At 41.3% G+C, this 24,924-nt stretch overlaps 1 protein-coding gene and 1 long non-coding RNA gene across 2 annotated transcripts in view; both read right to left on the bottom strand.

Annotated features, from left to right (window-relative positions):
* Culd (CUB and LDLa domain) overlaps positions 1–24,331 on the bottom strand; it is a 43,529-nt gene extending 19,198 nt beyond the window's left edge. The window contains exons 1-2 of the mRNA XM_022835213.2: positions 24,237–24,331; positions 8,280–8,401 (exon numbers count right to left, since the gene is read on the bottom strand). Of these exons, the coding sequence (XP_022690948.1) occupies positions 8,280–8,301 (22 nt within the window). The 5' untranslated portion in view covers positions 8,302–8,401; positions 24,237–24,331. The remainder of the gene's footprint in view (positions 1–8,279; positions 8,402–24,236) is intronic.
* Positions 251–2,093, bottom strand: LOC147753304 (uncharacterized). Its single transcript, XR_015311615.1, has 3 exons — positions 2,050–2,093; positions 1,158–1,208; positions 251–817 (listed from the first exon to the last, which is right to left on the bottom strand). It is a non-coding gene; the product is annotated as an uncharacterized LOC147753304 (long non-coding RNA).
* Positions 24,332–24,924: the final 593 nt, after the last annotated feature.

Below are 24,924 nucleotides of genomic sequence, written 5' to 3'. Positions count from 1 at the left end.
GCCGTGGTGCTTAAATGGTGAAGTAGAACATATTGGCTAAGATACTAGCGCGACATACGAATACGGGATTCGCTGAAATCCAATCACATCATGCTATCGTGCCTCCGATCGCTAAAACACGATATGTCATTTTTACACATCACATCATTAGTCAGCAGCTGGAAAATATTCTCCGATTTTTTACGTATACATATAGGGTACCGGTGTACAGTAAAAGAATAATAATAATAAACCTAGACCTATTCAAAAATATAACACTGCGACTTGGTTTTGAAGACTGAAACAATCTGTTTGCATTTAGTTGAGCGTTGATTGTACAGATTACATATATATTTAAGGCGTGTTGCCTGTGGCGTTAAGCACCGCTAACGGCATAACAAGGTCCATCTGCACTGAGAAACTGAGGGAGAGCCAGCCAACATGACAATACCACACTTGTCGTAGATGATATGCCATCCAATGTCCAGCGTTTAACGTCAGCTAGTATCGCATTCTAATAGTTGTCATTACTCTGTGTCACTTTTCGTTGGTCCAACCAATTCTCAAACCGATTGTTTTTGCCGGCATCGTAACCCTTCAACTATACTGTGACGTTTACAATGCTGTGTCAACTTCTGACTGTTTTGCCCTTTGGATTTGAGGGGCGGTTGGCGACCACATGGGTGGTGAACTGGGTCAGCGATTCGCGGCGCATTACAAAACGATAACGAACGTGATCAACGAAACAAAGCGTCTTTCTTTCTTTCTTTCTTTCTTTGCATGTACATACAGACCAGCGAAGTGAGAACATGCAAGGGAAGAGTAGCAGCAGGACGAGCTGGAATTAATAAAAAAGCGAACCAAAGCTAAACAACGACAACGACGGAATAGAGACGAAGCAGTGCGGTACATTGTTACCGTTTTTCCGTGCTGAAGAGCTGAGGACGAACAAATGAAACAGAAATGCTAACGGTGGGAGTAGCCGTGGAGAGAAAGGGGATGATCTATAGCAAAAATAAAAGAGCAGTTATTGTCGTCGAAGAAGAGGAAGCGTCGCCCGACGCGGCTCAGAGCTGATCAAACACAGGTAGGATCGTCGAAGGCGGGAAATCATTGAAATCTGCATTGAGCAGCGGCGACGGCAACAATGAAAATACAAATGTGAAAAAAGTACGTACCAAAGTGCAATATTAAAGAAGGTCCCGTTGCTGACGATCGTGATGCTGATGCTGAGAAAAAGGGGTATAGGATAGCGGAACCAGAGTTAGAACGCTGGCGAACAACGAGACAACTGGACAAAGATACTACTAGTTATTACTGATACCATACGCCCCTGCTGTTATCGTTGCAGGCAAGGCGCAGCCTGAGTGAAAGCAACAATGGTAGCTTCCTTTCAGGAGAAAGGGGTAGGGTGGGTTACAGGCCGAACACCGGCAATCGTAAAAAATAGCAATCAATAAATTCTAGCGCGAAGAAACTTTTTCCCAATGAAATTTTTATATATACGTTAGCATTTTTTATCAATTGGAAAAATGCCTATAAATATAAAAAAAAAAAAAAAAACGCTATAAACCACATTCATGTATGAAATTATATGCTTACGTCAAACGCCGCGCTGCCGTCTGACGAAGTTAGTCATTCTTTCTAACGCACAGTAAAAATCACGCGCTCATTCTGGTACTTCTTAGGATAGCGTTGACGATGCGCTTCAAAGCAACCCCCACCCCTATGGGGTTCCTCTATTGGCCACTATGCTTACCTAATGGTTCCGGCCATGTACATAGATGTATACGCATAGATAATTCCATTGTGATAGAAACTATCGTGAGTTGGTCATTGCGAAAAAGTAAGCAATGGTAACAGGCGACTAACTACTTCATCGCCCTGGAGATGGTGTAATCGTAACGAAATCCTATATTGAAGCAGATTTGCTATATCGCATCGTGATCTGTCACGTTGTTGTGCTGACTTTATATGCATGTAATTATACATAAATACAAAATGTGCTAACGATTAGTGGTGTTCTGGATAGACATCTTGTCCTACGACAGAACTGGCGGACCAGCTTACCTTCGTTTTTTGTTCGTGTAATGAGGCTGATGCGTTCGTTAATGGCGCGAACAAGACAGGTCAATTAAAGTTGAACCCGAGCTATTATTGTCGATGTTGTTGTTATTACTGTGAAGATATTTCGAGGAAAGACGATGGAGTGTACCTATTTTTTTTTTTAAAAAAATTCACATCGTATTCGATACTCCTGATAATAACTTCTATCAGCATATTATACACATATTACTGAATGCATATATATTCTGGAGGTCGTATGTATTTTAGTTTGTGAGTGTTCTATAATATACTTGCACTCGAAAATCGGTCGGAACGGCAACGCTATAGCTACACTAAACAATTTTAATTAGAAATTTACATTAAAAATTACTTAATGGTAAGCGCTTTCGACAAAAGCAGTCTCTCTATTAATCATACTTCACATCGCTTTATTTGTCGTCAACCGCTGTACAATTTCTTCGAACAACCCTCATTTGGTCTCTATGCAAAAACCAATAGAGCTTTATACATAAGTAAATCCTTTTAGTTGTATAGGGGCGTACAGGTACGACACGCGAGAATTATATTTGCGCACATTTGCTACAGTGTCACGAGACGTCCTCGTTACTTATTGTTCGTGTTCTGCTTTGTTTGCAACGTTTAAGAACTAGTCGCATAGATTACAATTTATTTAAAACTAAACGTTCCTGTATTACCAATAAGAAGAAACGGACATGTTTTTTTAACTTACAACTAGACTCTACTGTTTAATAACAGTTAGGTGCCAAACACTGAGCAACTGTTTGCGATTCGGCAGTTTCGTCTACTAGCGCGCAAAATTTAAATTGTTAGCACAAGTTGTCGATTTTCAAACTCGAAAATAAGCTTATCCACACCCGAGTTTTTGTCGTAGTGTGCGGCACGATCATTATACTCATCGGAGAGTATATCAGATTGATTAGAAAAGTGTTTCGTTTTGTCGGTACACATTAACTGGTGCTAGCTTTTGGAAAAAACTTCGTGCATGAAAGTTGTTTACTGGGTTTTTCTTAGTTCTCCTCGATTGTCCCTGTCATATCGCAACGGGTAACGCGTCGGGATCCGCTTAACTTAAAGACATGCAATGGTCTAGGTTCGAATCGATGCGCAAACACAATCGTTTGAACTAAGTAGTGAGCATAAAACATATAGCACATTAGCCTTCTTCCGCCATTGACGAAATAGACGGGACCCTCGTTCAATGAGAAAGGTATTCATGCAAACGATTTGTTGATCTACCTATCTTCAAACTTCTACCTCTTTTTCTCTCAACCCTGTTGTTGCCCTTCAAACCTTGCTGTCTGTATCCGAACCATTGTAGCACAATAGGAAAAGGTTCTTGCTAAAAACTATGCAGAATTAGACGTACATCCAAACTCTGCCACAATTCACCTAAAAATGTCATGCAGTCAGATGATATCATACATCAGGATACATGCACGACGTAAAGCGATGGAACGTGTTTGGGACGATTACCCACGGGTTTTCTTTCGCTGTCGTTGCTATAGTGTCTCATTGTTAAGTTTACTTTTATTGTTAAGACGGATGCTTCCCGTTGCTGTTGCTGATACTGGTATCCTTATCGTTATGTTATTTCATTTTGGCTAATTTTTTTCCCTGCTTAAGTGTTAATTTTTGGTCGATTCTTATCTTTTAACCATCATCTCCTTCGCTATCTAAAGACGCATATTGCCCCGTGGATCTGAGCTGCGGTCCGCATCCAAATGACAAAAGAATTAGGTCGCAGGCGCTTTAAACTAATAGTCTTGTTTTTCCAGCTATTTAGCTCAGTGTTATTACTTTCATTATCTTTGTTGATGCTAAGCCTATGCATAAGTGTGCGAAGTTTGCGAAGAAACGAACGACAAGGATCTACAAATGGGCGCAATGAGAAGTATCATGCAAGCCAAGAGTCTAGCGTGTCAAAGCAAACAGCTTTTGCTTGCGCCTCGGTCCTAAGCGTCGGCAAAAATGACACACAGCTGACAACATAAAAACTATCATACATATATAAATTAATGTTTTTAGGCACATAGTAATCCGGTTTATTTTTCGGACTAAATACGGCCGTGGTCCGACGGCGTAATTTATGTCGTATAGCATATTGTTGCATTCACAGCCGCTGTTCGCTTAGTGATGCGTTTTGTCACCAGACCCTTCGCTCAGAGCAGACGCAAAACTTACCTGTATGTGACCTTAATTGCCGAAGATGGTAACATTAACTACAACGCCGCCAACTTTGAAACTAAGCAAATCAAGTCTTAAACAAACAGAGAAATAGAATAATGTTTTAAAAAATAAAGCCAGAGTAATCCATCTATGATCACTGTAAAAATGGGTATAAGTAAGACCATAATAGGGACTGGCGAGCTCAACTACTTGATACAACAAGAATCAAAGCGTGGTCCCTTTTTTACGCTAGCCTGCTCTTTTTTTTGTTATGATTCTTGCCTTTTGTCTAACACCATCAAACGAGCTATATATATATATATATTATTAATTTACACGCAACAGTTATTCTGCATATAATTTATGTTAAGAAATGACGCTCAATTTTAATAAATGCAAAATATCCTGTAGCTGACATGAACGAGTCCAATGAACCAAGTGCCCTGACGCTATACGGCACAAATGAACTATCTGAAGCATATCGTAGCACCCTATTGACCTAGATAGATACCTGAAGGGAGAGAGAACTCGTTCCGGCAATGCTTCAGATTCGTATACATCGCGTATAGTATGCAAATTCGTGGGTAAAAAAATTCCTTCCATCTCTAAGGGGAAATTTATTAACACGCATTATACTTGTATCAGAGCCCAATAAATCAGGTTTCACTAAACTAGCCTGGTTAACCGTTTAGAAAAATTACAGTACTTACACTTAAATAGGAAAGCTTGAAGTATATTTCACAAAAGTATGTTTTGTATTGAAATATTAACACAAATGACGATTATATACGAGTTGTCTTATTTGATATTAGCGGATTATTTGAGGTAGGTTATCCAACTAATTCACAAACACTGCTTCCTTCTCTCGGTACTTGGAGAAGTACGTTTTTATTTCGTGGGAAGGGCAATGAAAGATATTTCTATATCAAGTCGACTTCGGAGTTACGGCGTATAGGTGTTCTGCTGACGTCGACACACCCATGCGTTGAATTCGAAGGCCCAAAAAGTTGCCAATTTCCCACCGGAAATTATCTGTATTTAATAAAACGACTTTTTTGATGTGTTGGAATTCGAGTAGAAATTCATGTGCTTCTACTCGTAATACTACGGCGATTATAATTTTTGAATGAAATTTCGCACATGCTTTGCTTACGCCACATTTAGCCCTGAACAACGATCGGCGATCAGTAAAATATGCTTAAACATCATTATCTTTTTGCCGAAGCACCCTGAAAAGCCCTGATCGGTCTACCATTTCTACGGAGGCAGCTAGGTTTTCGTAGCCTTTGTCCTCCACCCAGCATGTCAAGCAGCCCGGACCTTGGTACCCTCCCTCCCATCTAACTGAGGAGAGCGACCCTCGCCATACCGGCGAACCCAGAGGTCTGCGAAAAGAAACATCAGACCCATCCGTGTGGAACGGACGTCGAGAAAGAGAATTCTATAGGCTCTATAGCTACTCAGCGGTTGACAACGATTGCAAGCACTACCACCACCCCTGCTATCACCACACCATCTACGACCTTCGGGGGCGCGTGTTCCAGGTGTAGTAGCAGCACAAATATATGCACACACACACATATATATATATATATGAAATGCTGTCTATGTGCGCGTGAGTGTTGAACGTTTCGTTCGGAATTAGCATTTATCAATAGCTCTGTACCGAATACGTGAATTCGACAATATAGAGCGTGAAAAGTCGAGTTGGCTGAACCACACAGCAGGCAGAATAATCAAACGAGAGCTTCGTTCTCTGCTATTGGCGATCCTTGAAAAGGAAGGAAAAATTGTAGAAAGAACACAGGAAAGCAACGGCTACGTATAGCTCCGTGCAAATTTACTCAACTAGATGTAGCTATGCTATAGTAACGTGTCGAGTATTTATTCGGTGTTAACCAGTGAGTGTGTGTGTGTGTGTGTGTGTGTGCGTATGTTTGAATGTTTATTTGTCTGTCCGTGTGTGTGTGTTTGTGTATCTCATCGTGTTGCATCAATCTATTCGCTCTTAGCTTGGAGCGTTTTATTTAAACCAGTTTCAACATCAACGTAAACCCATTATAGAAGGCAGCAATTTCATCAGGTAATGTCATACAGGTAGAACCTATAATTTTGACAATGACGACAATTGTAGTTCTGGCGTCACCCACGCATACTATATATATATATATATATATATATATATATAGAGAGAGAGAGAGAGAGAGAGAAAGCAAAAAAGATACATCTATGTAAACATATTTACCGTGGAGGATATTACATTATATTGGCGTGGATTTTGTAAGTTAAATTTGCGATTTTCATCAGTGTTTTGCCGAGACGTCTGTTCTGTTTTGGCTGTCGATTGCTGACGGGCTTCAGTACGGGCTGTGGAAGCATACAGCCATAGGCAGCGACGTACATCGTAAACAATAGCAATGAGGGGAAAATTATTTGGGCGGAAAATTGTCAGACTAACAAGTCTCTGTACTTCGAACGAATGCTAACTGACTGTGATAGAATCTACAGAAACGCGCGGCTCGTTTTTTTATTCTGACAAGTACTAAATCTCTATTCGAGATTGCCATATTGCAAGTGCGAAATCATTTTATCATTGGACACGTCATACAAGCAAACATTTGAACCACGATGATATTATCAGCGGCTATATTCATCTCTGCTGATTCTAGTGTGCTTCGTAGGTTGGACGCTGGGATGCTTGTTTGAAATTTAAGCGAAAGGATACAACGTCGGCAATGAGTCCACTGGCAATATTGATGAGATTTGACATCGCATATCGGCTGCGTTCTTGGCACTATGTTGAAATCGTGCCCCAAAATGAAGGCGCTCGGGTAGACTAGTTCTTCTTTTCGGTGTGTTACCTTACTATGAGAACTTGACTGGTCTTCGTCTGTGCATCGCTCGCATAAAGTGCCTATACTTATACCATAGTCGATGTTAAAACAGTAAGTTGTAAAAGTTAAGTTCGAGATGGGTTGTGATTCGTATCGTGTTAGAAATCCGTTTCTCAAGTTTTTGAGTTGTTAAACATAACTTGAATAGACGACAACATTTCGCCTGCATCAGGTAACCGGGTATAGCCGAATCTAATTGGATGTGCCCCTTTTAGTTCTATATATATATGTTTTTTTTTCCTATAGATAATTTCCAAACTCCCCGGTATAAATATCGAACGGCGGAAATTGTGAAGTGTTACAGGGGTGGTTAGATTTAGACCCAGCATACAATATTAAAGATACGATAGAATATTATTATAAATATTTATTCCCGCGATGCTTCGATTTTTCCTCAATATTTGAACCATTAATTATTGATTAGTTCTATAAAATAATAAAATAGAAATCTAAAGAGCCATACTATACAGTATATATATTTAAAGCCTATAATAATGGCCGAACCGTTATTCGGTAAATTCGGCATTAACCTTCCTTCAATATCAGACCTTTCCATTTCCTTCACCGTAAGAAGATGTCTTATTTACGGAAACGTAACTAAGAATTGAGTGGAAACGCTCTGATCAGATCAACTCTAATTTTGCTATCACGAATAAAGCATTGACAATAATATTTAATCACGTGATTGTCATTATATCATGGCTGTGAAGTTCTTTCGCTGATGATCCGTTCAGGAAGGAATTCACGAATTACGAGAACCCCGTAACACGAAAGACGTCGCTACACGATTTGTTTTACCTCTCACGCCATTGCGTTCCGAGACACAGCTCGTTGGTCGTACACTTCACTGACCGAAAAAAAGCTAACCCCACCTTTTTCGATGAAACAGTGACGAATTCAATAAAATAAATCTGTGCTAACACCATAGAGTTTACGGTATTCGACAGAAGTTACATGACAAGAGCGGAGCAAAACTTATTTCTATCAGATAGATCTAGCGCTTCGAATTTAGACCACTTTGCGTGTTTTTAGTATAACAGGCAAACACGTGACCACTGTGTCATACTGGGAATTGTCACGAAAGTGTATGTACACAACAACGGCCATGCGGTATCTCTAGCAGCGCAATCATTCGTACCCTAGCTAACATACCTCGATTGCATAATGTGTCCATTTTTGTGAAGGACACCGTCGTGTCCTAATATTATTGATGTTTTTGTTGTGTGGCGTCGTCTTCCCCTCTCGCCGCGGAAGTGCACACGATCACTTCATGCCTGAAAATTCGAAAGGAGAGCAAAGAAACGAAAGCGTTAAACACGTTTACTATGGGTAAACAAATAGCAGGCGACAGAGAACATGTCTATTTAGTACAAGCTGGTAAACACTAACGTACCGATGTTTAAATTGTCTTGTTTATTATGACCATAAATGCGGTTGTGTCATAAGTTCGATGTACGACAGATGCCATGAGATGATCCCATGTCTTGGATATCAGCTTTAAGCCAGATAAATGACATGAGAGACGGGTATGGCATTGTGAATGGGATTGCTCTTTGTTCTATAGTATTTTTCACGATTGTGTTATTGCTTTGCCATTGGTCTCGTATTTGCAGTGAGCTTGTTGCAGTGATTTGCTGTCTACGTCATTATAGTCTAGCCTAATTAATTTTTTTGCTATATAAAAAGTAATGTAGTATATTAATCGGATCAAAATGGCATTACGTAACGTTAAATAGAAAGAAGAGGAGTCAGCGGAACGACACGTCGAGCATCTTTGGGGGCCTTTGATTAGTCTCAGAACATGTAGTTAAAAGGAGCTTCAACACGATCGACCAAGAATGACTTGGACGCATATCTAGAGGAGATTTTCGTGTTATTTTAGAGTTACTCGATAAGACACCTAACGATAGGTACTTCGACGACATGATCGATGAGACCAAGGGTACCTCGATCGGCGTGACGTTGTTTATCACCCAGTTCGCCGAAGGGCTTAAAGGAACTGACCTCGAACATGTGACAGGTAATGCATTTGCCTACTTTGATGAACGGTACAAAGCTCACATCAATTAGGCTGCGCAGACTTCTCACGACGGCCGGTGGCAGAGTCGTTGACGAAGGGGTGGACCAAATACTTTGAGATGACTATGTCGAGTTGGTGTGCATTTTGAAGCGCGAAACAAAAGACAACAATGATATCCGTTTCAACGTCCGCTCGGCCTGAGATTATAACGAATCGAGAAACGATGGACTTCCATTGATTGATGATAACGTTTCTTGACCGTTAGAAGGAGCGAACCAAGAGCGGCTAATTGATAACGTAGTAAGTGTTGAGATAAAAGCATGCGATCAATGGGAAAAATACGGTAAGCAAAAAAGGACAAAAAGAAATATTATGCCTATGTACCAACAAAAGACGAAAGACAATAATGTAAGTTGGGTAACGCAAGTACGACATTTTAATGTAAACGACAATGCACATTCGGTTCTGACGAAATGATCATTAATGTTCATTCTCTCGTATATGGACAATAGACCCACAAGGTCGCTAAAAGCTTAAGCAATGACTCTTATATTACGGAAGATCCTATCCGAGCACAAGAATTAATATCTAAAAAGCATTCCGCTGTTTCAGCTTTATACTTTTAAAGGAAAGTTATTTATTTATGTTTAGAAGCCATTGCTAATTCAGCGTTCTTGTAAATACGATGAAGTACGTCCTACTTGAAGACGAAGTTCGAGAGCGTACAAATATAAAAGCTTTGTTCGGAGCATTTTTTTTACCATTCGTATGAAAACCAATATGCACACTACTGTCAACATCAAAATGGTCGCTTCGAAAATGAATGCTAGATGACAAAACACAGTAGGACAAAAGCAGGTCGTCGCATTTCGTTAATTTGATTCTAACAGTTCTATTTCGAATATATCATTAAGCTTTTCTGTCTAGTTCTTAGGCCGGTTCAGTAGGCACGGTAGCAAACTTTATTTGTGCCATACTTACTGCATTTAAAATATGGCCAATGGTGTGATACAAAACGTCGTCGTTAAGGGGTCGTGAACGCAAAGTGCCATCTTATGTCATGGTGGACTGACAGGTGCTCCGCTTTTTTGTGACTGTGCTCTAGTTGGTGGACTAGCATTACGCGTCGTCGCGTTTGCCTATGTTCACGACGAACCCTGGAACGCGTAATAACCTGTCGTATCTTGAGCCCCAAAATCAACGGAACAGCAGCAGACAAAAAATCCCGTTTTGTTGCAGTGTTATTCACAGCTATGTAATGAACAGTCCTACCCGTATTAGCCGTCTTGGACCCATTCTACCTAGACTGTGTTTACGTTTGCCCCTTTCTACTGGAATACATTTTGTCAGGGACTAAATAGCTAACTAATATTATAACGTACATTATAAATGCAAAAGGGCTTCTATGCGTCGGCTGATACTTCCCGCTAGAGAGCGGTCATCTTGAACAGGGGCGATCATCCCTGTAATAATTTTCTTGATAGAGTGGTATAGTTCTCGTCGCAGAATTGATCGCTATCCCTGAATATCGGATTGGCCGAACCTTACATCGCCTTACGATATAGGTCCATATTACTTACAGACAGGAGATAGGTTATGCGGAGTATGAACTTGTAAGCTAGTTTACCGCTCAAAAGGAAACAAATATTTGTTACTGGTGGAATGTCCCCATCAGGCTTATCCACATCTTCTCCCTGCTTTTAGCAATGTTTGCCCTGTTATACTTCCTAATTCTTTTTGTAGTTTTCATGTACCTTGCGGGCGCAGGGACGGGTACTTTCGCGGGGGTGACCACTCTCCGTCACCGACTGCCCCACGGCCTACATCAGCAGGCTTCACGAAATCCTTAGCTTTTTTTCCAGGTTAGGTCAGGAAAGAGACTGGATGTTGCCCGGCCGAAAAAGAAGGGAAGCGTTTATGCATGGCTTGCGGTTTCTGCGTTCCGGGTTTCTACCGCAGAAAGCACACGCAACTATCTCGCACTTTCGTTGGCAAGTAGATGTGGATCTGAAAAGCGTATCCTCCTTCTAATAAAAGGAAGCTTGCCCTCTATCTATCGCTTCATTCGAGAATTGTATCCGTCTGCTGACATCTAGCGGCGTTCTATGATTAGCGTAATAAACCAGAAGAGCTGATTTAATTACTTAGTAATCCACGCCGTGTGTCATAAGATCATAACGTATTTTGCTTAGTTTAAATGCCTCGGCTAAATTATAGCGTCTAATTAATTGTTTTCTGGCAGTTAAATAGATTGCTGCATTGGGCATAATCCTTCTCATAACCTAATCAATAGCACAGATTGAGGTCGAAACCTTGCGTTTGATTGATGTGAACCTTCTCATTGTCAAGACCTGTAGCACAAGTGCCTGTGCCATTTGTTTATGATATATAATAGTAAACGATGCATGCCTCAGTGCTGCTGGTCGTATGGCTCAACTCGTTGGCGGTAGGTCGACATTACCTTGTAGCCGATTTGTTATTGCAACAATTAGAAACGCAAGTATATTTCGACTGGGAATTTGTTACGATTTGGTCTATATTCGTTCACGTTATTCGTATCAGCAAATCGTGCCTAAGGTGATTATCCAGCTGAGAGTTGATTTGAAATAACAGCTTATATATAATGTGCGTACATTTTAATTGGGTCAGATAATTTCAGCTTGGCCCAGCATTCATCGATTCCATGTTGGATTTATGTCTAAATGATAAAGTAACCCAAAATACACTCACTGCTACAATTCTTCGAGTCGACGCAATCTGGGTCTAGCCAATTGGATCTGTACGTTCAGGTGGGCAGATTCATCGATCCCGAACTTAGATGGCGATATCGAAGCGGTTCGCTTGCTCCTCGTTTTCATCATTGTCCTTATAGCTAAGCTGTCACGCTATGCGGCCGAAAAGAAACTAGTTCACTTTGCATTTCGAAGTTCTGCCGGTTCAGCTAAATAATGTCAAGGAAGGTGATCCCTTTCGTGTCACGTAAAGGCTGTCTGAGCTGGCCGAAACCGGTAGACTTGCGCCGTGATGATCAGCGTTTGGGGTCCTTTCAACATTCTAGATTATATACTTGCGTTCGCTAGCTTCTCGGTCTAGCGGCTTTCCGTTAGCCGGGCCTACTACCAAAAATCTGGCGGAAACGTAAGTGTTGTGTGTTTCTAAATCAGGAGTTGCGAGACCGAGATGCTGAGTAAAACCAAGGGATCTGGAAGGCAGAGGTAACGGTTGCAGAGATCCGTAATGTAGGTTTACCTCTACCCATTAGTCTGTGTCGAGCTTAATGATGGTAGTTATAGTTTTGCTATGTTTATGGTGCACAAGCCAACATATAACGAACGCGGACACAGCTTTTCTATGCAGGTGAACTCTTCACATATGAACATAAATTGATATTACTTAATATGGAATATTAGCGGAGAGCTTTCTAATGTGACTGCTTTCTAAGGGCTCCTTAATATATCTCTACTGTGCGTCTAGAAGGTACGGAATAACAGGGACGAAGACGATGCCTCGCTTCATCGTTTGTTTTATAATAAAGCTGATCCGAGAAAAAATTATAACCTATTCGAAGTAAGAACTGATTTCAAATGGAACAATGTCTCTTATATCAGGGTCTTTTAAATACATTCAGTTCAAATTAGACAATTTCTTGGAAATAGCAGAAAAGTGCAATGCTCCGCACATTGGCTGTCCTGCAAACTCGTGATGCCTTAACTTTTCTTCGGAAACTAATGTTCAATTAAGCTTAAACTAAGCATAAGCCTCAAGTTCTGACTGGGCAGAGCCAAAATTTAAAAGGAAATAAAAGTTCTAGCTGCTCGCTTATCTTAAAGGTTTCATGCCGATACTCGTAAAATGTTTTCTATTCCTAACTTTCATGCAAGAACGCGACGACTAGAATCCGAAAACAGCGTTAAAATTGCAGGACATGCCACCGAAAATCGACTTCCGTGCCGGACACAACAGCTGTTTGTCATACGCATATATATATATATATATATATATATATATGATAAGCAAGAAAAGTTTGACGTCTCGCTCTAGCTGCGATGGAAGTTCGTGCAAAATGGCGTACAACAAACCACGACACAGTCACCCGCCATCGCAAAGTCGCATTTAGTAAACTTTTGTGACAGCAACAGCGGCTAGTTCCTGTGAGGATAATAAAGAAATTTGATTTGATAAGCGGTATTTATAGACGGCGCTTCCTCCAGAAGGGTCGTCGTAACTCTATTTAGATCGAAATAGCTACCCAATTCAGAGAGATGAGCAGAGCAGCATATAAACGGTCATAGTTGCCGTCAATATAAACCCATACGTATAATTAAATTTACCTTGAAGAATGGGAAGAATGAATTGTTTGAGATAAAACTGTTATTAACCAGTAGCTTCCGTAATTTACGTACGAGCTGATAAACGCAGCGAACGCTTTGCCCACGCGAGGTGGCATAGGTGTTTATATGCATGGCAATTGTTTTAGAGGTTCATTTTCGAGTAATCTTAATACAAAATATCTTAATGTTTCTGCTGAAGAATTTCATCCATAAATCAGACCGACGCTAAAATTTTAAAAGGTTTTCAGCTATGGTGGCATCGGCGAACGTAGATGAGTTCACATAACTAAACTGAAGGTAAATTCACTTTGTGTACAGTGATTGCACGTTTTATTGTTCCATTAAATGTAATAGAACTACTGCGCCTAATCATTACTTGATAACTTCACAGCTTCGGAACGCTTAACAATCCATGTCCTGCAACAGGCCTTTTTAACAGTTCGACAAAAACGAAATGTCAGGTCGAACGATGGCGCGATTGCAGTATCAACTTGGTATCCTATTAACGAGCAATAAGCTCAGAAATAATGCGATACCTGCAGGTACTACATTAGTTCGATATTTCTTCTTGACTGGGTGGGGATGGCTGAACCCACTCGACTTCACTATATTGGGCTACGTACTTGTTCACATGTGGGGGGCAGGTGCATCTCGAGTCTTCTTTAGCGTATTACTGTGCGCTGATAAAATGAAATGTTATAATATGGCTGGCAAAAAGTAGGCAAACGTTGAAAGCATAGAGGCTGTCCGGCTACCTGGCTCACCAGAGTGTAGAGATCGAGCACCGATGTACCTCTGAAGTTCTTAGTGTATAAAACGACTGAGGCGTGCCGATTTCAAATGTATCGATAGCAAAACGATACGTCGGGGCCTTTCGAGCCTTATTACAGGCAAGGCAAAGTTGAATAGAAGTATCTGGGATTCATGCTTAGTACTGCAGATGGAACATCTCTTCTGGTCATCCCGTTCTAAGCAAGCTCAAATATTGCTGCGACCCGAGCCACCAGACCAGAAATAATCAGCTTTCGAGCATAATTAATGCCGAAGATTAAAAGTAAGAAGAAGCTTAGGAAATTGATTTCTGTTATGAGATGCCACTAAAATGGCTAAATGTGTTAGTTAGTTTCTAACGGCTCCAGCAATGTAACCTGGCCCACCAACACGTTAACGCCGGAGCGGAGACAGTACCTTCTGACGATGGTTTTATGTTTTGTTTAAAAAACGATAATGATACACCGCAGAACTATGTTCTTCAGTTAGGAACTTCAGAAAACCTTAATTCCTCAGAAAACGACAGAAGCACGGTGAAATGAAATATGCCCAAAAAGCCTCTAGTGGAAATGAGTAAATTAATCGTATTGCATCGTAAGGACATTGCAGAGTGTTGTTAAATACATTGTTGAGTAACAACGTTCAGCATAAAAGGAATAACTTCGTATAAGTATAACTTAATATGGTCGAATAGATCACTATGTATTTATGCAATGTAATAAACAAAACTATAAGTTATTCTAATTGAATGACACTAGAAGCACATCTGCAGTTCCCCGAAATATTTTTTCCCGCTGTATCAATACTTGTGTTGTATGCGTGTGTCTATCTTATTGTTCTTGGCTGTTTTTACAGCCGCCTTTTACAAATGCGAAGAAAAAGGTCTTCTAAGGAACACTTACTTACTAAGCTTCTCTTCGGAGCATTGAAAAATAACTAAAAAAAATGTTGACATGTTAGAATTAGTTAACAATAGTCATGCTCATTTCAGTTAAACTTCATTGTATGGCAGCATCGTAGGAACAGTCTGTCTCGCAGGAGCCGATGTTCCTTAGCTTACCTTCGGATCAGTTTATCGACTTGCTTGAAATGGCAGGACAAAGAAAGAGCTGAAACATGTCTGCTATTTGCTGATTGTTCGCGAGAAGCACAGTTCAGGCCGATGTCTTTAATCCCTATTCAGTGAGCGACGCTTCCAACACACGATCGATCCTCAGCGTACGCTGTCCTGTTTACAAATAAGTTATCTGCTGGTCATGGAAAGCCTACATTGTTTACTACAGGAACGATGCAGATTTGACAATTGGTCTTCTTTCATCGGAGAACAAAAACGATCAGATCAAAAAACGAACGTCCATGTGTTTCACAGTTTCAGTACTTTAGCTACACCCTTTTTGGCAGTGGGCAATTTCGTCGCAGGACTGACCGCTATTGACAAGTGGATCAGCGACGCGCTGACATAGAGTATTTTGATCAAAGGGTTGTTTAGCAGTCCTTTGGAGAGTTTGCCCATCGACGCCAGAGACGGCCCATAAAAACACCACAGTAACGGCGAACCGAATGCAAGAAATCACACGCAACTCTCTCAGTGTAACGACTGCTATAATTAGCATGAAACAAGTTTTATATGTCTTCCGGGTAGTAATTCGCTATTTCAAATGGGATCAATGGTCTACGCTTCGTGTTGTCCCGCTGCCTTTTAGCAGATCTTTCTTCAATGATCGTTTACACCGGACCCTACTGGTAACTTACGACACTTAAGTTGTAATTAACAGTTAAGTAGCGTCGAAGTAAACTTTCTTTTGGCGCTCACGTATCCGTATCAATATCTCCGTCAACATCACTATCTTTTTGGGATTCGCTAACGAAAATTGCGGATGCACGAACAAACGTGTCACGGTCGTGTATAACTTTAAGAATATACACAAAATCTCGATATTTGGAGCTCTGCTTATGAGCGTAAATACCGATCGATACTACGATCGAAGTCGAGTTACTCTAGCAAACGAGAAAAGCGTCGCATATACAGGGATACGCTAGGGATAGGGACGGTAATCACAGTTACACTAAAGTTAAGGCAACGGCAAACAGATAAGAACGGTTAGGCTGCAGTTAGAAATTGCCAGAGCCTAACTTTACTAGAAGCTTCACTGAGAATCTTCACAGAAACTCCTTGATACAGAACGTAGAATGCAGTATTATTTGGCCAGATGGCCAGGATGTAGGAAGAAGGTTCTAAGAGCTTCTATTGACTAATCAAGTTACGGCTCGTGGCCAAGGTAACGGCGTTTGAGGAGTTCACCTGTGCAGGAATTGAATATGATCGCCTTCGAGTACAACATCTGGCGAAGTAAAGTATATAATCGAGGTAGCGAAAGAGGCTAGCCTAGAATAATATGCAATATCAATAGCTCTTAAAAAACCGTCCAACTACTCAAAACAGTTAGGGAAATATTTTTCCAAAAAAATGAATATATCTCAATTTGATGTAAATTATCAAATATCGGTAATCAGAATTAAGGAAGTGCATAACAGCTAGTATAAAGTCTACTACGTAAAAATCTGCTATGGTAAAACGTTTATACATTTCATGGTCAGGTGTTTTGTAGAGCAGACGTTTAGCAGCGAATTTCCCTTCGTATTGCCTCGATCTTACCCAGTTTATTGACGCGTGGGGCTCAACAGTTAATGATTAATATTAACAGTCAACGACAGAACGAGAGAAGAAGCTTGAGCGTGTTATTATCGTTATTGAATCAGATTAAGGTTGCCGTTTCTTTCTGCGTTCGGATCAATCGATGCGCTCGAAACCGTTCATTCGCTTTATCAGCGAAGTTTTAATTGCCTCTCCTTACAAAAAGAGACCCAACATCGTATTCAAAGATTTTCCTTAGAGCGATTCTTGTCGGCAGCAGCAGCGGCGGCACCAGCGGCAGTAGTCAATGTTAAGAAGTGCATTTTTTTTAACAAACTATCCATTGACACAGCAGGGGCATCAGTAACATTACCATTAGTATTATAAAAAACGCGGTTCGACGGCCGACCCTGGCTAAGGCTAAAAAAAGAAACGCGCGAACGCGACAACACAGTGCAACAACAAATATCACTGCCAGTGATCTCTGGCGGCCAGCGTTACGCAAAGATACGGTAAAACGATCCGATTTTACAACGTCGTCAACGCAAAGCCGAAGCGTCCCCGCTAGCGAATGGTTCTTAATAAAAGCTGAGCTAATCTAAAATGGGAGCTGAACATTACTAGATTTTGGCTTTTCCTGCGAATCTTATTGAGAAGCCACCTATGAAGTTAGAGTGAATTCCCTTACCTCTGTTAATATTGGCCATTGAACTAAGGCGAGCAGTTAGAACCGCTGAAAACAAAAAAATACAAAGGGCAATTCGGTCTCCGCCTTGGCGGTAGACAACGAATACGCACTACACACAGTATGATTTCAAAACAGGGCTTTTGTGCCCATTGCGAAATGGTTGACACGATGGGCGTGATATTTTTTATGCTACGTAAGTTCCTCAGCAGTTGCTTTGTCTCACCATAATCGTCTAGATTGATAGCTGCTGACTTCGCAATTGACCGCTATGCAGGGTAACCACAGATGCAGACTGACAATTAGCAAAGTCTATTTTGCAGTGAACCTACATTTTCGCTAACCTTTTCTACCTTAAAGCGTAACTTTCGCCGTCTCGCCAACCCTTCCCGAATACCCCAAACGGTACAAAAAGCATTCAGTATCACAGGCCTGAGCTATTGAAATGAGTTTTTGGGCTCTTAAAGCCACCTACTTTTGATAAAAATGTCACGAAGAGCAGCAACGAAGAATCTAGCGATTTAAGAGAAAAATGCAGTCCTAATGTGCTCTAACGACACTGTGGATACTTCGCAGCGATGAGGCGAGCGTCAAACCATTCATTTTATGGCGGACACGGATCGATATCCTCTATGGAGCATTCATGTATGACTATAGTTTGCAAGATACTGTGTCTGTCACAGTGTGTTCTTCTAACACTCGAAACTTATCAGGGTTTTTCACTCTATCCCTGTCGTGTTATTAACATACAAACGAAATATGAAGCGACCTACAAATGGATCATTTACGAATATATTGCAATCATTTCATTGTAATGAATCATTTACTCTTGTTCCAAGGTTGCATCTTTTCTACCACCATATGAATCATTTGTTTATTTTTTAGACGCGCCATTTTCTGGGCTTGCAGACACCTACTGCAGGTGCTGCCTTAGCAAATATGCGGGCTTCTGCAGCTAAATACGTTGGCTGAGGATACACAGATACCGCGATCCCCATTGATCGCCACGGTGATATTATATGAAGAATATCATTCTGCAGAAGCTCTGCGAAAAGCACGTTGTCTAATAACAATGCCACGCTTCATTTTGTCATTAAATTGCACCTTTGTACTTCCAGTCCATTCTTCTTGTGTTTATTTTTATATTTTATCAAAGCTGGTAAAAAGCATTTATTGGAACTAGCTTTAATTATCTGTACATGTTATGCGGGCTCAATTGCATACAACTAAGCGTTACAATAACCGACAGGAAAAAACGACGCTATTTTAACGTCATGAATAAGGGGTCCAGTCCGATAGGTTGGACATAACTATTAGCAACCGCTTCTCTATTTGTTTCTATAATGCGCTGATGAACTACGACTCCAATTTTTACGCACCGGTTACATTGAACTGGAACATTTCTAGATACACTTCAAGGGTTAGTGATACAAATTTGTAGTTGAGAATGTTGCCCCTTAGGTCTAAAACAGGTAGTTGAGTGTGGGAAAACATAATTTCTTTAAACCGAATGTAGCTGGCCCACTTTCGTTTGCCCCAGAGGGCTGGACAATCGACGCAAATCTACTAACGATAATTTGATTTTTCTCTTTTATGCCCTAGTAACAGCGGTCCATTGCTTTTCCTCACAGTGCTGAACGGGACAAACGGCACCACTTGTGATACGAGCGAGAATACCAGTTGAATTATTAGCGCTTTCGAAAGAAGCGCGAGCAGTCAATCATATGAGCAAATGGGCCCTATTTAGTTCCAGGGAATTCGCCCTTAGGAAGATCAAACAATTGTTCATCTTCGCAAAAAGAAGAAGCTGTAGTACGAGTGCATGTAAGGAATATAAAGCTCTGCTGCATTAAGCAAGCCATAGTCGATGAGGATAACATAATATGTCGTCTTTTCTCTAACGCACTGATTGCTGCTAACGTCTTACGCTGATCGAAAGGCAACGTGACGAAAAGCCATCGCTTGCCATGTTCGAGGACGTATTTACGATTCAAAGATGGCTGACCGCTGACCATGCGGACTTCAGCGACCATCACGACGAGCTTGATAGATTCTTCCTCATATATTAGTTTGTAACTAAACCTAAATGTATGGCTCCACCCTTTTCCTGCCAGAACGAAATAGACCAAACCCACTGATGGCCAAACTATGGGGAGATCAGAAACTGCAAGGAACGAGGCGGTCCTGCCATGTGAATTTTGCTGATGCGCAACACTTCTCTACGAACCGTCACGCTAAACCACGCAAGTAGGCCAAGAGTTCTCTTTGCGCTAACACCTTTTAAGCGGCTCCGTACGTAGACCTGCAAAGCCCCACATTGATTTCGTATATATTCGTAAGACGTTCTATAAACCATGTTATAAACGAAGCACACAAAGTGATTACTGTGATTTTTTAGCGGGCTAAACATGTGTAACGTGTACACCAGCCATGCTCGGTCGAGGACGCTTAAGCTGATCTGTAAAAAAAACTGATTTAAAGTTGTTAACTAAGTATTTGATTGCCTCCTATGCGAGCAATTTTAAGAGAATATATACAGTAAATGTGTGATATTTAGACTAAACTGTGGCCAATGGATAAAAGGTATATAGTGACAGGTTTGGCTGAATCGACATTTTTGTGAGGATCGGACGGGGGCTGCAAATACAAAAAATGGCTACTTGATATACAATAATCGGCATAATCACAAATCACAATAATACTATTGTTGGCCGCTGTGGCTGCTATTGAGAGCGTCGCGTTTGCCGCCGTAACTTTAGCCATAATCAGTATCTACTCAACTTCCCTTAGCATTTGTGAGAAGTTCATTTGGACACTGAAAAAAATCAAACCTCATTCGTATACATTTTTCATTGGTTATGATTATCATCATTATACCGAGACCGCTACTCGATGCCATAGCTGATCGCGGCCACGCCATAGGGCCCACTTGCCGTGAGCCGACCCAGACAACAAGAAGTTAACGTCTAGCCAAAATGCAGACGACTATCAATGCCAAATGTGTCACATTTTTTTCCCTAAAATCTCATTTACTTGCTTTTTTTTTTCGAAAATTGTGGCATTTGTGTTACTGTTAAACCGCACCTCAAGTAATTTTATATATGTATATAGAAAGGTTTACAATAACTATTTAATACTAGGTTTTAAAGTCGTGTACCTAACCAGTTATTGAATTCTCCTACCGCTAACAACTATCGCTTTCGATTTGGCGTCGTCTTCTTGAACGCAAGGGTCAATAGGAGGAAGTATGAGTCATTGAGTGCAAACATCAATGAAAACAAGTTTCATTGCTCCTCTCTATTCAGCCTTTGCATTGAAGTAGATCCGCTAAGACGTGCACGTCAAGCATTTTGCATGCTGAGTATTGTAATCGAATGCTGCGACCTGTATCTAATTGGCGGCTACGTTTATTTACGCATCGAGATCAGCAACAAGGAGAATCATAGAAATAACATACTCGTAACAGAAAGTTCCATCAATTTACTGTGACGGATTCAACGTGCATTCATTTTCCGTCTCTCATTGACAACTTACAAAAACAACCCCGCTTGCCGTCTTATAGTTGCATTACTGTTAAGCGGAAACGCACAAGGTCCTACAAGGCCTACGGCACTCGATCCCCCGCTCTCAGTCCGCATTCAGCGAAAACTAACGAAAAGAAGAACCACCTTCTTTGCTGCGTCACTCGTTAGCTGAATAGCTCGTTTTGGCCGGTCTTGTTGCGACCACAAAGCCCCGACCTTTCCCACCGTACACTCAACACGAACGTTTGCTTTTGCAACCTTTTCGTGTTCTGAAAGGAAGAGTGCCTGGCTGGACAGCCTAGCGGTCTTCTATATATACAAGATTACATTATGACTTGCCATGGCTTATACTGAATGTCGGTTGAGAGGGACTGAATCTCTGAGAACGCTGATTTTAGCACACCTCGCTGCGCTATCGTGTTTACGAGAACTTTTGTTTACGTTACGTTTTTTCTGAGTGGAGAAGCGCTCGTGTTAGAACGTCACGTTCATATAGAACCGAACCTCTCGCGAAAAGTGCAAACGACGATGACGACAACAAAAACAACAATAATATCTGAACAGGCGTCGTCGTCGTCGTTCTCCGTGCTAACCGAAAACGATGATCGTGACCATAAACTGTTATATGTCGGCCACGTCTCTATCGGCTTCTAGAAGGTCATAAAATGCTTGGAACTCCAGGCAACGAATGCTGGACAACAACTGGTTAGTTGGCTGGTCATACACGCGATATGGCTTCCAAGAGGGGCTAGCGAGTCTGGCGAGGACAGCAGGAACTATATGGCGGCAGGTTTACCCACCTAAGCTAGCAGTGCTTCGCACGGCATCATTCCTTGTGTAGGAAAACGAATGGACAGAATTGGTGAACGCGCATGAGCATCTCCAATAGAGCTCTCCTGTTTCCTAGACAGGGAAAGGCCTTTGTGAGCACGCGCGTGGACCTGCAAGCGTGAATTAGTCACCTAAAACGTCCCACTAGGTCATCTGAAGATCGCCCTAATCTATTTACGCATGATGGGTGAGAAAAACGGCAGGACAAGGTACTGTCGAAAATCGATAGGTAGAAAATAGCATTGACTGCATCGCTGTAAATGTCCCATTTGTGAATACATTCAAGGTGGAATAGATGTCTATAATAACAGCTTACTGCTTGAAACATTAGAAAGCTATGCGATGTTTATTGTAGCAGGAGCAACGTCTTCATTCGGCCCCCATGCTACATAATTTATATAAACCGTACTCTATATCTGTATTGAGGTAAAACATTGGCTACTGTTGGATTTTTTTTTTCAGTGGCACCGATACAGAGTTTTGGCAGTGGCCCGGTGCCTGTAACTAAACATATTAGAAAGGGAGCCAATACAGCAGCGAGCGAATACGATTAAAAGCCGTATCGCTGTAAGTGCAGCCCAGAGGACGGGAAGGGTCCTGCATCTTGTTGTTTATTTGATAGTGTAAAAAAAGGCCTACTGGAGGGTGTTTCTCCTCGTTCTTTTTCTAACCGTCATTGTTATGGCTCTTCTTGTTTTGGTTCTAGTCATAATGACCTGGAAGAAGTCAAACTGAGGTTGCTTTGTTCCTGGAATAATCTTACTTGGATTAGCTTGGCCGCATCGTATCAAAGAGCGAGTGATTGACGCAAACTTTCTATGCCGCAGTTCCAGCAAGCAATGGCCTATAGCTTATCATAGCTATGAATCACATTAAAGAGGCAGTAGATGTTATCATCATCAACGGCTTCACCCCGACTGTGCAGGTCAGTTCTAAAGTAAGTTCAAGTGCTGTCTGATCAGTAGTAGAGCACTTATCCTGGAAATCTTTTCAGACGTAATTTTTGTCCCAGCTGTCGCCTATATACTTGCATGTGTGAACGTAGTTATCTCCAACAGCTGCTGGAGACCGAACCCAGAATGCGACTATGTTCGAGCGGATGTCGGGTATTTTGCGAATCTGCAAATATTTTTTTTCATGGCAACAACTGTTAGCATACAGAAAATGCTACGTCTACTCTGTCTGTGTAATAAACAATAAATTGATAAATATGACGCAGCGGTGCGCACAAAGGCACGTATGTACGTTGACGTGCCGTCATATGAACTAACTGGTTCTTGGGTCCTTACGGCGATCACAAGCAGGCTGTTCCTAAGCAAAACTTTAGACCTCTGTTTCATTCCTGAACGCAATAGAAATTTATATTGGTTGCCGCAGGATAGGTTGTTCATTGCCATAGACGCAATGGTGCCTAAACTAAATTGTCCTTATATGACTTCCGTGCATTGTTGCGTTTGGTGTTAAGTGACTGGAGTTGCTACTGCGTGATTTCCACGTTTATGGTTTAAGTAAAAGTTTTTGTCCACGTTGCTTTTTCTCCACGCATGTATCTATAGTGTGTGCGTGACGTATATACAATCCTGTCACGTATGGCTAGAAATAGATGTTGCCAATCCATTAAATTGCTTGATGCTATTTAACGGATCTATTCTTGAGAGACATGTAAATCATTTGGGTCTTACGACAATTATTATTATCTAACAGATTCATGTATACTCGTCTGTACCTTAGTGCTTAATTTACTTAGGCAAGTGATGAACGTCACCTAAATGACTGCGTTGCCTGTCGTCCGAAAGGTTGTTGCAGGTTTGTTACCCTTTTATGGAAATATAAAACTGTTCCCTATGAATTCTTTAGCCACATTTCTCAGTCACACACAAAGAGCTAATAACAAAAATCATTAAGCTTAAGCCTGCTAAGAGAAACACATGGAAGAAGCGGCTCTAGTAGCGTATCTGAGGAGCAATACTGCTGAATCCGAGCAGGTTCGTGCATTCATTTACCAATTTCACCATAATTGTACCCGTACAGCTCTAGCTAAGAATAACAGTGGTCGCGTACAGCGCACGTGCAGTTTTTTTTTGTTTTACTATAAGTTAACTAAACAAGAACGTGTTACAGTTCGAACCTTTCATACTGTAGCCGGCTGCAGCAAGTGGCCAATAAGTTCAGGGATTCGACCCTTGTCCAAATGACGCCGTCTACTTTTACTTATTTTCAAAATCCTCTACGTATGTAGTATTGTCGGTGCAATATATCTACGAAGGAAAAGTGTGTTCAAAAATCTGGGCATGGCCCGTTGACCTACTCACGAGACCCGGCGCACGAGACGAACAAGTGGCGCACAAGCGATTTCTCCGACGATAGGCACTATCGCCATGGCGATAAGCGTTGAACTAGCAGCTCACTTCTAGTTCTTCTGCTTTTGCTGAATCCGTCGTTGTTAGCGTTATGAAGTTGACGGTTGCATTGGGAACATAGCGTAGTGTTACGTGTTGTTGTCGGCAGCACGACGACGCGCAATCTTTCCCGCGGTTTATCGGAGCGCCTATCTGATCTGTGCATGAACGGCCCACAAAAACAAGGAGTCCTTATTCTACCCATCGTTGAAATCACTCTTCTCGAATAAACTGACATATCTCATGTAAGAGATCTTGGAAATAATGATCGGGATCCGAATGATGACGACCGTATTGACATTTGGCGGTGAATAGGACAGCCGAAAGGTTAAAAACGGCCCTTGCTGGGCTCGCCGCCGCTTTTACAACAGCCAACGGCGCCGTTCTACAGCGACGTTTCGCCGAACAAGTAAAACATTGCACACTTTTACAATAGTGGGTCAGCTCCTACAATACGAACGCTACAGATGCCCAAAAAGAACGACAGCACCGTACAAGTAACAATAGACGGGAGGACATTTACAAGAACCATTTTTTTCACCATATGGAACAGATTATTGGGAAGTAGGCCTACTGAGATACTGTTTCCACGAACACCTAT

Source organism: Varroa jacobsoni, unplaced genomic scaffold (genome assembly GCF_002532875.2).
Source record: "Varroa jacobsoni isolate VJ856 unplaced genomic scaffold, vjacob_1.0 scaffold_573, whole genome shotgun sequence".
NCBI lineage: Eukaryota > Metazoa > Arthropoda > Arachnida > Mesostigmata > Varroidae > Varroa > Varroa jacobsoni.
The sequence above is the reverse complement of the archived record's forward strand: the minus strand, read 5'-3'. Positions and strand labels throughout refer to the sequence as shown.